The sequence below is a fragment of the Rhipicephalus sanguineus genome, chromosome 8 (genome assembly GCF_013339695.2).
Source record: "Rhipicephalus sanguineus isolate Rsan-2018 chromosome 8, BIME_Rsan_1.4, whole genome shotgun sequence".
Classification (NCBI taxonomy): Eukaryota; Metazoa; Arthropoda; class Arachnida; order Ixodida; family Ixodidae; genus Rhipicephalus; species Rhipicephalus sanguineus.
This window is the reverse complement of record NC_051183.1, coordinates 80,848,470-80,861,508: the sequence shown is the minus strand read 5'-3', so window position 1 is coordinate 80,861,508 and position 13,039 is coordinate 80,848,470. Positions and strand designations below refer to the sequence as shown.

Sequence of the window (13,039 nt, the reverse complement as noted above, 5' to 3'; positions counted from 1 at the left end):
ATGCGGCGGTTGTACTGGCCTAGTGCGGATTTCTAGTGCCTTTTCGATTGTGGTGGCCTCTGAAAGGAATTCCGAGACCGTCTTCGGCGGGTTGCGCACAAGTCCGGCGAAGAGTTCTTCCTTCACTCCCCGCATCAGGAAGCGAACTTTCTTTGCTTCGGACATGGCTGGATCGGCATGGCGGAATAGTCGAGTCATTTCTTCGGTGTACAGTCCGACGTTTTCATTGGGGAGCTGTACACGGGTCTCGAGAAGGGTTTCAGCCCTTTCTTTCCGGATGACGCTCGTGAAGGTGTTGAGAAATCCGGTGCGGAAGGGGTCCCATGATGTTAGCGTGGACTCTCGATTCTCGAACCAGGTCCTTGCGCCATCTTGAAGGGCGAAGTAGACATGGCGTAGCTTCTCGTCGCAGTCCCAGTTGTTGAACGTGGAGACTCGGTCGTATGCCTCCAGCCAGCTTTCTGGATCCTCGCATGGTGATCCGCGGAATGTCGGCGGCTCCCTCGGTTGATGCATGACGACCGTTGTAGGCGCCACAGCGGTTGTCATTGTGGCTGTTGTCTTCTTCGTTGTGATCCTGGTCTTGTCCGGTAGGGGTCCGTATTGTGGGGGTAGTCCTTCCAGTCTGCGGCTGGCTCGACTGCCGCTGATGGTGTCGGTGTCTTCTTCGCGACGTGGGCTGGGTTCAAGGCTTGTCGGGGGCGTCCGGAACATGAACGAGCAGCACCCCCACCAGATGTCACGCGGTCGTGACGTCGACGAAGAAAGCAGTCGGCGTTTGCAGAATGAAACTGTTTATTTGGCCGAACTTGTGGCCGGTAAAATGAGAACTAGAACTACAGCAATACACGCTGTACAATGTTAGCGGCGAACAGGGCGTCGTCCGTTGATCAACTGACAAGCGGCGAAGTGCGTCGGCTTTTATACAGGTGCTATCGAACTTTCCAGCGATATCGCTGTTGGCGGCGTTATCTCTCGACAAAGCTGGAACATTCTCGTGCGGCGCGCAATCTTAACGGATTGTTCCAAAACAATCGCGAAGCTTCCTACACATCACGGCGAGGCCTGCGCAGCGCGTTGCCCACAGTCTTTGTGGGTGAAGCTTCAACTCATGAAATATAAGACTTGCGGCAATATTAACTCGTGTTATTTATGTTCGTTACAGTCACGTCGCAAGATACCAATTTTGGTGTATATAAACCTAGAGAAACGGCCGTCAGCGCACCATGAGCGTGGCATGTAAATCATGCTGGACATGACATGCGTGTCAAGATTTTTTGATGTTATGACTTGTCATTTATGTTCGTCATACAGTCATGTTACGCCATACCAATTTTGGGGTACATTCGATTAACCAAGCGACCTCTCCTGGAGAGCACAAAGTCGTAAGCGGCTAGATAGATAGATAGATAGATAGATAGATAGATAGATAGATAGATAGATAGATAGATAGATAGATAGATAGATAGATAGATAGATAGATAGATAGATAGATAGACAGATAGACAGACAGACAGACAGACAGACAGACAGACAGACAGACAGACAGACAGACAGACAGACAGACAGACAGACAGACAGACAGACAGATAGACAGATAGATAGATAGATAGATAGATAGATAGATAGATAGATAGATAGATAGATAGATAGATAGATAGATAGATAGATAGATAGATAGATAGATAGATAGATAGATAGATAGATAGATAGATAGATAGATAGATAGATAGATAGATAGATAGATAGATAGATAGATAGATAGATAGATAGATAGATACGCTCAAAGTCGCAGAAGTTCGCTAAGAAATGCTTCGCATTTAAAACCGGCACAAAGTTCAATAATGCTCGAATTTAAGATTTTTTTTCTTCGCGTGTATAACCGCCAGACTTCCAAAAGTTTTGAGAACATTGCGATATGTTAGGTTAACAAATTTATTGAACGAAATTGCTGAGAGTGACTTCAAACGTTAACTAGAAATGTTCAAGTGAGGACAAATCTCTAAAAATGCAATATTTCGAAGATCATTTAAAAAAAAAAACAGCATCTTCGATTTTCTTTAAACTTTTCAGAATTAAAGCCAAGCACGTGTTCTAACTTAATCTGTAAAAACATGTTGCATTATTTTTGTGACGAACGAGTTATGAAGCACGAAAAGTAGCCAAATTGACGTAAACTGAGTAACCACAACGTTGAGCGAGCATGCAGCAATAATTGCCATTATCATTATTTTTAGGTCGTGAATGTGTTCTGTGGATTGATGGATTGACAGAAAAGAACAGGAACAGTTGGTTCTGAAGAGCAAATTATTACTACATTTTACGCAAATCCCAAAAACTTCTACATGGGTCCCAGCCACTGAGCATACCGCGATGCTGAGTCACACGCTTCGCAGGAATCGCTTTCAAAATCTTTCGCGCGTGCGATTCTGCGTACAGCTCATTAAAAAAAGAAAGAACATAAACAAGAAACAGCTCAATTAGGTTAAGAAACGTCGAAATAATAAGAGAACGCCTGCTTTCACTTGCGTTCGTCGTCGACAACCCCGTAGTCATCTGCTGTTTCGTACGCCATCTTTTTTCTGCACGCCGTGCTGGCACGTTTGAAGCTTCGAAGGTCTCGTCTGGTTGTGCTGCCAGTGCTGCTGTGTTGTATTCTCTGTTGTGCGATGGGTGAGCGCTGTGTAAACATCGTTGTAAACATTACGCCAAAGTGGCTGCATATATAGGTGGGTGTTATGTGCTGAAACTCGGATATAATTTGTTCAAAATACTTGTACGTGACATAATCACAAATCAGTAGCTCCACACCAACAAATGCGCAGCCAGGTGTCATGGTTCAGCAAGCTTTGTCTTGCAATCCACCGCTTGACAAACCCGCAGCAGCGGCCGCTCGATGCTGCGGGCACTCACAACACATGAGTGCCTCTTCGACTGCGGATGAGCTCCGTTTGCGCGCCAAACTACACTCAGAGGACGAACGAGAGAAGGAATGCTGCGGGTTTGTCAAGCGGCTGATTCTTCTCACTTTAATTTGCTTGCAACAATAAATTCCTGAAGTACAGGTATTTTGTGCAATTTGCCAAGTTTGTGATTTTTTTCTTCAAAAGTGCTTCTACAAGCAAGGGAAATAATAGACTCTTAAGATAGTGTTTCACTTGTCCTTTAAGGGTAATAAATATTGCGACGAAGAAGCGCACCGTTTTTTCCCTAGGTGCGCTCAAAATTCAGAAATCGCGAAATTGGCTGAAAAGTGTTTTTTGTGGCCAAAATTTGTACATTTTTTTTTCAGGCAAACAAAATTTTTTCCGAAAAACTAACTTCAAAACCATTGTACTGGGTGTACTGCCTATGCCTACAGTAAATTTCATCAAAATCGGGAATGGTGACCAGGACAGCGTGTTCGATCTTATCTGGACACACCCAGGTACTAATCGCGCGCGAGCCTGCACGGCCCATCGCTTTGCTCGCGCATAGAGTTACTGTATATGCTACCTAAGGTAGCATATACAGTAACTCTACTCGCGCATATCGCGAACGTGGGATGCCGGATCAAGTGAAAGACGAGTTCTTCGTGGCCGTGAAAAAAAAAACATGGTTGATCCCTCCGTCATAGGAATCGGAATAACACGAAAGTAAAACGTGCCCTTATAGAAGTAACTGAATGTTCACTGTAATTGATATAAGAGAGTTTGCACAATGTATATTGATATCTGGCAGCTATTCGCCGCGAGATCGGGCTACAGGTGGCAGCACCGTCGCCGCGCTAGTGTGGATAGGCGGTTGTCGGCGCGTATACAAACGTGCACAACAGCGCTTCGTTGTGAGCGATGTGACGCGATTTGCGGCAAACAATATGCGTTAACTGCAGCTTTGTGGTAATATGTGCGCTCTTCGTTCCCGAATTAATGCACGAAGCGCGCCGAACGTTACAATTACTTGTGACAGAAGCGCATTCTGCCAACGAACAGGTTACTCGCCTTCGGCGGCAGTCGGCGTTTTCGCAATGGGTGACGTTTTGTTGTTCTTTTATTTGTACATGTTTAGCTTGTGTTCCACCTACTACGCACTGCTGTATTATAGCGCGACTGAATTAACTATTTACATCTTGTTCATTTCGATGCCCCTCAACAAAAAGAAAGCCCGTATTCCTGCACGATGAGTTGAAATATAGCACTTTGCGCACTGCTTGCTCAAATATTCATTCACATTTCTTATTCAGTTCTCCATGAAATGTAGGACAGTTAGATTTATCGAGGAAAGCTACGTGGCTGACAGCGCTTTAGCGCTACGGAGACGTTTAACAGTTTTTATTCCAGTAACAGTACACAAAGGTAACTGTACAGCACCGAAATTTCTTCTATTGATTACTTGCACGACAGTAATGGAACAAAGGTCCGGTTATTTCAGGGGACCAAAGTACGTTTTTTTCATAGGAATAATGTCCGCTGCCTTCCGTCAATCTAAACAACGCAACACAAACGCTCAAGATAACGTAAAGAAAAAAAGATGTGGCTTCGCGTGAAATTACTACGACAGAAATGTAAACTACGCCGTTTGGATTAATTTTGACCATCAGCACTCTTTAACGCGCATTTTATCTGATCTCATTTGTTTTGGTTTATTGCACTGAACACAGTTTCTTTTATGTCCCTATAAAAATTAGGTTTTAAATGCGAAGCATTTCTTAGCGAACCTCAGGCAGTTTGGCCGTTTCTATCTACGTATCTATCTATCTATCTAGCCGCCTACGTCTGGGCGCTCTCGTGGTCGTCTGGCAAAGCAGAGGATCAATGTATGAACAACACGATTAACTGGTCATGACATGAATAACGCAAAATACCTGTCGCGTACGTCATGAAACCCTTTCTCTCAGTCACGTGTGGCACATAACCGAATACCAGAGTTCATGTTATGGGGGTATGTGCCACAGGTGATACAGACTCTCAATCAACACAGTAACCGAAACATACACATTGACAGGCGAAGAAAGTGATAACCAACTTTAACCAACATTTAACCAGTAATCATTAACGTGCACTGACATCGCACAGCACACGGGCCTTTATTATTTCACCTCCATCGAAATCCAACCGCCGCGGTCGGGATCAAAATCCGCGATCTTCGGCTCATCAACCGAGCACCGTAACCGCTACACCACCTCTGCGGACGCAAGGAAAGCGAGGAAGTTGAAGACAGAACACCCCTGGAAGACACTCAACTACCATGCGCTCGTCCACGTGGTCCGCAACGTGGACCACTGGATTACGCATAAACCGGGGTCAATGATGCCTACAATAAATCTGGTGAGAGGACCAGGCCTCTCATCATTACCAGTGACTTCAACATTGATTTATCAAGACCCAACAACGATTGGTCCTTATACTACAGTATACGTGAAAGACGGCTTGCATGGGCGTAGCCAGGGGGGCGGGGGAGGTTGGGGGGGTTCAAACCCTTCCCCGAAATTTTTCAGTTTTGCTGGCGTATATATACACGTGCACATACAAACGCACGCACGAACATATATAACGTATGGTTGACCCCCCCCCCCCCCGAAAAAATTTCTGGCTACGCTCCTGACGGCTTGGATGTGGACAGGACATCAAAAGACCTCGCTGCCACGTCCACGACAGGAGGTATCATGGATCATTTCATCGTAAGAGGCATCCAGGATTTCCACCAGCTGCACTATACCTCGCACTTCATTACACTTAGACTTCTTATAGCCGCGAGCTCGAACGGATACGATTAAGTCCGGTCCAGCTGCTGGTGCTCACTGATCACGCTGACGGGGACTTTGTTCAAGAACCTCTTCTACGCATACAGAGGGGTTCGTGAAACGTGCATGCGTTCTCCGTCCTAAGGGACAAGTATAAGCATAACAATTGCAACTGTGACTGTAACGTACGTGCAGTGCGCCTGCGCGTGCCACTCGGCTGCGTATATATCTAGGGAAACTTTCCTGAATGAAGCTTAGTTGCGAGTAACGCCTATCCTGTGCATCGAGATAGTAGCGACGCCGGGACAAGCCATCCATGACACAGGCGCAGGCAACCTTGGGCGCAGGCGCAAACAACTATCTAGTACACTCTACACACAACGCTGTACAAATACCCGGAAGGTGTATAAAGCCACACATCTCATTGTGACAGCTTGCTATTTTCAAAAATGGTTGGAAAGCTCGAAATAAAGGTGGTTAAGCATAGTTACAGTAACTCCTGCGAAAGCAGAACAACGACAGCTTTCACAAGGGCTAGCGGCATCGCTATCAATTCTCAGCGTTGCTGGAGCAAGCCTCCATGCGTGTTTGGAGCCTTTCAGATTGAAAAATACTGCTTATAAAATAACTACGTGCTTTTCGGATAAACCACTGCAGCTACAAACGCTACCAAGGGTGAGCTTCCTGTCGCGCCGTAAAAAACTGGGTCGAGAAAAATCAGTTGTCGGTCCCTTTAACCTGCACTCATGACAATGTACAGGAAGATTGCTGTCTCCCCACCTTCCTCTTGTATTCCTTAAGTCTTCGTTTCAGTTACCTACAGGTGTGGCTGATATAGCTGAAACTGCAGGATAATTTGACTTCATATACCACTCCACATACACGATAAAAAATGGGTCCCAATGCATGGTACTGGATGGCTCTTTCGTTTTCTTGAATGTAAGAGTAATTTGGCAAAGCTTTCACAACTTCTCAGGGGCAGAAATCACCACTCTGATACTGCTGCGGTTTCCAATCTTTTTTTAGGTGTTGCGATGTATTATTCATGCGCGGAAGCACAACAGTATGGATAGTATTTCCTACCTGAAAATGGTGAGCACGATTAGAATGGCAGGTCAGTCGTGCAGCAGCGCACCTTTCATTATTTTATCATCTGAACAAGCACAGCTTCTGAGCTTGTTCACTTGATGTTCGCATTTCTGTCTTGTGGCGTCATGAAAGAAAGCGTTCATATTGTGCTGCTTTGTAAATAAATGATTAGTAGGAAGCCCTTGTGTTTTCATCACCTCCTTCTGTTTTAATTTGTGTGTGCTTAGATGTGCTGTAGTGTTCTCAGAAGCAAGAAAACTTTTCTGAGTGACTGCATTTCAGTGACTGGCATAGGTCGGCAAACTCACTCATGAGTCTACTCACTCAGACTCATATCGAGCCGAGAGTCTGAGTGAGTACTTTTAGGTGAGCTTGAGTCCTATTGAGTCCGGCTGAGAAAAATGTTAGCGAGTCTGAGTGAGTCCGGTTGAGGAAAATTTTCGTGAGGAAACTTTCAACTGACGTTTATTTTTTCGGAACAACAACATATACACATACAAACAACTGGTCATGCACAATGACTCCGTCCAACATCACAAACATATTCAACATTTCACTTTCTCATTTACAGCCCCGAGACCATCTTTATCCCTGTTGGATAAGGAACTAGGTTTCCTGGTCTTAGGGCTGTAAATGGGAAAGTGAAATGGTGAATATCTTTGTGATGTTCGATGGAGTCATTGCGCATTGTATGTATATATATGTTGCTCTGAAAAAATAAACATCAATTTACAGCTAGCGCCTCTGTCGTCTCACTTGACTGTGTCCCTCTGTGTTATTTCCGTTATTCCACATTGCGTTCGTACTAACTACAGTAGACTCTCAGTAAACGGAAATCTGTTAAACGGAACTGCTGCTTAAATGGAACAACTGCCTCCAATACGATTGGTTTCGTACATGAATAATGCAACCCTGTTCTTCTCTCAGTAAATGGAACTCCTGTTAAATGGAACTTGAAATGTTACAAGTGCTTTTCTTGGTACAGTCGTCGATACAATGTATCGATAATTTGATAAAATTGCTTTTTTCCATGCTAAAGATTGTTTGCCCATCCTGTTACAAAAGTAGGGAAATGAACTTATTAAGGAACACAAAATGGACTTGGCTGCTGAATCGTGGGAGAAGACAAAGAAGCAGGGAGGAATATAAAAGCTTGCCTAACGCAAAGATATCTGTTCTGTTTTCAACATAACATTTTATTGCACTCATTAACAGAAAGTCAGTGTGCATAGCCATGCAATTTGGCATGTGACACATTCAAATCTATGCTTTGCTTGAGTGAATGGCAGCGTATCTTTGGCCTCTTTGGGGAAAGAGCACTTGACGGTCGTCCGGCTGTCACCCGTTTCGATCCCCGTGTCATGCCGGGGTGACGCCTGGAAGCAGCTGCGGGCTGCACTTTTATAGAACGCTCACGCCCTAATTCTAGCCCAAGCGCACTGTCCATTGCTATAAGGGCCCTGACACCACGTTGCTGCTGCTCTTCAAGCGCGCGATGGCACTGGCCAGGCGCCTCTTGTACGTGTCGTTGCGCTGTTCCTTGGCATGAACTTCCCTCATTTCTTTAATAAAGTCCTCCAGGTTGTCGTCCACCACCTGAAATATTTGCAACTTCATCAAGTACCTCGACTTGAAGAAAAAAAGAAAGAATGAAGTAATATATGTTTGGCAATATTTCAAGCATTTAAAATTTTAGAGGTCATTTACCTCACCTATACTGTCACGCAGTGCATTTAAAAGGAAATGTCACCATCTGGCACGTGGCAATAGTTACAGTACAGTACTCACACAGATGATACTTAGCAAGCCACCATAATGATTACAAGCCAAATTGCCGATTTAAAGGAGTACTGAGACGATTTTGAGGCTCCCCAAGAGGGATATTTTTCGTTTTCATGGTGTGCACTATCAACACTCTCCACACACCAGAGCCGCACAACACGTATAAAATATTTTACCTTCATTTAAAATTTCTTGTTGCGCAGCATCTGCAAGCCAGCCTCACCGCAACAGATATTATCACGACAAGTCAACACAGTTGCCTGGGTTTGCGAAATCTGCGTCCTGGATGCAGCCTAAATTACAGAAATCACTGTCAGAGTCTCATGACAACCATTCACTCGTCATTGTTTACGTGAACCACGTGTGACTGACAGCAAACTGACAGCTGTTGCTAGTACGTCGCGAGTTGCAGTCTCTCCGCGACGTCAGCCTTGTGTTGACACGTCACTGCGAAGCCGCCCTTCGATACTGAAACCGAAATTGCCTTTTTAAGGGAGAGGTACTGAAAATATATTCAATGCATTCCCAGCCACTACGACACTCTTTTTAGGATTCTCGACTCTGGTGCTTTTATTTAGAGCAACAACCTGAAAATATTTAAAATTCGTGTCAGTACTCCTTTAAGAGCAAAAGATGTGGTAGTCTTTTTAACCCTTTCAGGGTCAATGACATACATGTACGTCCTCTGTAAACACCTTCAAAATGGTCGATGATGTACACCTACATCATTGCCTGTGCATTAAAAAAGTGCATCTTTTTCGATCATTTTTCTAGCTTGGCATGTGCTGCCACATTGCAGGAATACAAGAAACTTTTTTCTTGCTCCAATCTCTGTCTGATTTTTTTTATGCTTTACTACAGCGATGTGCCGGCTATCCCTTGTGCATCTGGTCGCGCGCTGGCACGTGGTGGCTAGTTTTGGTGTCGCCCTTCGTGTGGTTCTTGCTTCTTGCAACCGCAAAACTGATGGCTGCCTGGTTTGGAATCTCTCAAAGGGTGACCGCTTGTTACATTTTTGTTAATCGCATTTCGGGGCGCAATTACGGATGTTTCCATGCAATTGAAGACTTACACAAGGGATGCGCTGTGGCTGTGCTTTCTATTTTAGGGTTTTACAAGAACCAATTCTGTTTTGTTGGCGATAAGATGAAGGAATATTATAGGCTTCTCACTTGTTGTTGCCTTCCAGACATGCACAACCTTGTAGTTTCTTTCATTCTTCCGAATTGCCCCTCGACTACCAAATCCGAATCTTATCCATTTTATATCAGCCCATCAGACGAGGAGGTACGAGTAGAGACGTGGATGGTGATAAACGAGAGACATCTCAAAAGCGTGCGCGGTGAGACAATGTTTATGGAATCAAGGGTGTCTTCTCTCCCTCCATGTTTCCATTTGATGCCACTTTATGCCCTTATTCTTGTGCATCTGCGAACGGCATTTATTGCAACGCATCATTTTTTAGCAGTCGTATCAAATTTCTTTAGAATTTCTTTTGCTGTTACTCATGAATAAACCATGTGTATGTAACAACACAAAAGATTCTTTTGTCACTTTATGGCAGGATGCCAAACCTAGGGATTTATCCCTAGATCTAGGGATTTTCATTCTTTTTCAGGGATTTGGCATATTTTTATTGAATCTAGGAATTTTTGTAAGGCTCTGGAGATGTTGCATTATGTGACCTAATGAAAGACGTTACTGAGTAATCACGCGTTTTCAACAAGAAAAGCTACAAAAAAATAAATTTCAATATTTGCTATTTTTCATTTAAGAGAGGTCTGGTGCTCTGCGGGGCCGAGTGAAGGCGATACAGTTCTGTAACGCGAGATCATTATATGCTGAATACTGCGTGTAACTAAAACTTTGTCCTCGCAAGTGTTTAGCATGCGCGCATGTATCATCATGAGCGCCCTGAGTGATTGCTGCTTTATGAAACAAAGAATATTTTGTCTTGTAGCGAAGATGAAAATGTGCCAAGTTCATGCTCGCCGCGTGCCTTCACCGTGCAAAGTCTCCATGTCTCATAACTTCTAGACCACGAGACTTTGAGAGAAAGAGAGCGAAAGTAGGATTGACAATTGGGTGAGTTTGTACGGATGCATTCAGAAAACAGTGTTGTGGAAAGAGACGAAAAGACATCGTTTGTTTGCAGTCTTTCTGTCCTGCTGTTTTCATAAGAATGAAAATAGTGACAAAAATACTTGGCCATACGGCAAGCTGATCGAAAGTACACAGGATGGCTCTCAGCCAGTCAAAAAAAAAAAGGCTCTGTATACCTACTGCAAATCATGCAACGTTGATTGCAAATGTGGAAAATGAGAAATTGACCATCACCTCGCAAGCTGCAAGTACAAAAAAGACCTTCAGTGGCTGTTAATATGATGCCTTTTACTTCTGATAAGATTCACACGAATTGGGCCACACAGCGAACAAATTAACCTGAATGACTACATTAAAAAATAAATCTAGGGATTTTCTTTGAAATCTAGGGTATTTTCGGGGGTCAATCTAGGGATAAAACGTTGGGTTGGCATCACTGCTTTATGGTGACACTAAAAAACTACGAAATTTTTTTTCTGATGTGCGATTCATCTGAAGAATTTAAATGGGCAATAAAAAAATTGATCCTGGGAGGTCGCGTTTGGCGAAAAAATTTGACCCTAGAGGGTTAATCCCTATCTTCACACTGCCTCCTCTTTTGTTCGTGTGGCTGCAACTGTATATGTTGCACGCAGTGTTAACCCGGGAAATTTAGAAAGGGGAATTTGTTCAATTTGTTCCAAGGGGCTCGTTTTTGTGTTAGACACAACCAATTGAATCCAACAGACAATTAGGCTAAGGAAAAAATAAGGGACATGAATTGTGGTCTTTAACTGCAGTGTAGTAATTATATTAATTGTGAGTACCACAGCATTCTTGTTAAAAATTCGAGGCACATAAATTTTTGTCAGATTTTTCTTGCCCCCCATTCAAAAAGAAGACTATGCTATTTAAATCTGGCACCATCTGAAATATGACTATATTGACCTTCTTCATTGTGTTTCTGCTGTCGATATTACTCAACCGTTCTCAGTCGGGGGCTATGTGAACATTATCGGGCCTGTGTTTGCTGCAGCTGAAGCATGAAAAACTGCATGACTGAATACACCCCATATACATGCACACACATGCAAGTGTTTTGATTATATATGATAAGGGAAGTTATGTTGAAATGCAAGCTGCGCTCAACTTGATTTATTTGATAAATATGAAGGTTCTTAGTGGGCGCTTACCTTTGTGTCTTCTTGCTCCGAGCCAGAAGTGGATGGCAACTGTGCTGGAAAATCCTGCTCGTTGTCCGGAGGAGTCCTGTGACCTTCCACAACTGGTAATGGAGCAACATCTGGCTCATGAACGTCGTTTTGTTTTTCTGTTTCATTGGCAGTCTCTGATAAATAAGATTCAATACTGGGGTAGTTGTCTCCAAGAGTTGGCCATCCCAGTTGGCGGCGGTCATTTGCGGATAGTGTTGGGCCGTTTGGGAACATGCCCCCCAACTTTTTTTGCACCAACGCCTGGTGCTTACAGAAAGCACCTGTGTTTCCTGCCGGACATGTGCAGATGCCAGTGTCTCCATAAACTTCATAAACGTCGTTCTTCTTTGCGCTTGGTACCATGTAGCATTGGTTCCCCTGATATACAATGGTCTCTGCAGCTCCATCTGGCATCCTTTTTAGGAGGTTATGACATAAAATGTGATGCGATGGGATGCAGTCGTTAGCATGCCTTAGAATTCTGGCTTGAAAGCAGGTCTCCCAGACTTGCAAGATAGATTCTAATAGTGCTACGGCGTTGAAAGCTTTTGTTCTCGAAAGCACAATGTCTTTCAAGATCCTTATCGACGCCTCAGCAATGTTGTAGGTGTTATGACCTCTAGTCATAATCATGCTGCGGTACAGCACTACCCACTCTTTCTTCCTGTCCAAGAACGTCATTACGCGAGAAATGTATGCTTGCGAAGGTAGCTTCAGCTCTTCAATTGCTGCCTCCCGAGTTCCTTTATCGCCAGCATACATTATCTGAAAAAAATTTAGATATAACATTTATTAAACTCTACATGCCTCGTGAATGAACAGAAATTGTAATAAATGATTCCTAAGAAAGCACACGTAATAATTCACTATGATTCACTATGATTTTCTGGAAAGCAATGAAAAACACTGGACAGTACACTGTACAAAGTGGGTGAAAGCTCCAAGAAAATGCTTCACGTAATGGACAGTTTTGATGTGTTGAAAAGGCTGCCATGGTGGCTCAGTGGTTACAGTGTTTGGCTGCTGAGTCAAAAGCCGTGGGTTAGATCCTGGCTGCAGCACTCTCATTTCGATGGAGGCAGAGTGCTAGAGGTTCTTGTACTGTGCAGCAGTGCCCGTGTACAACTATTACTGCTGGTGATTGTTGTGC

The 13,039-nt window shown here is 43.9% G+C and overlaps 1 protein-coding gene across 1 annotated transcript; it reads right to left on the bottom strand.

The window, feature by feature from the left end:
* Nucleotides 1–7,999: 7,999 nt before the first annotated feature.
* On the bottom strand, nucleotides 8,000–12,546 carry LOC119402849 (uncharacterized). Its single transcript, XM_037669899.2, has 2 exons — nucleotides 11,869–12,546; nucleotides 8,000–8,407 (listed from the first exon to the last, which is right to left on the bottom strand). Exons 1-2 carry the CDS (start codon nucleotides 12,520–12,522, stop codon nucleotides 8,261–8,263), a joined length of 801 nt encoding a protein of 266 aa, XP_037525827.2. The 5' UTR covers nucleotides 12,523–12,546; the 3' UTR covers nucleotides 8,000–8,260.
* Between the last annotated feature and the right edge of the window lie 493 nt (nucleotides 12,547–13,039).

Bases quoted from the DNA above. Each gene is read 5' to 3' on its own strand.
- LOC119402849 (XM_037669899.2), bottom strand. From the start codon at position 12,522: ATGATTATGACTAGAGGTCATAACACCTACAACATTGCTGAGGCGTCG. The intron at 8,408-11,868 runs GTAAGCGCCCAC...CAAATATTTCAG, and splicing joins CGGAGCAAGAAGACACAAAG to GTGGTGGACGACAACCTGGA.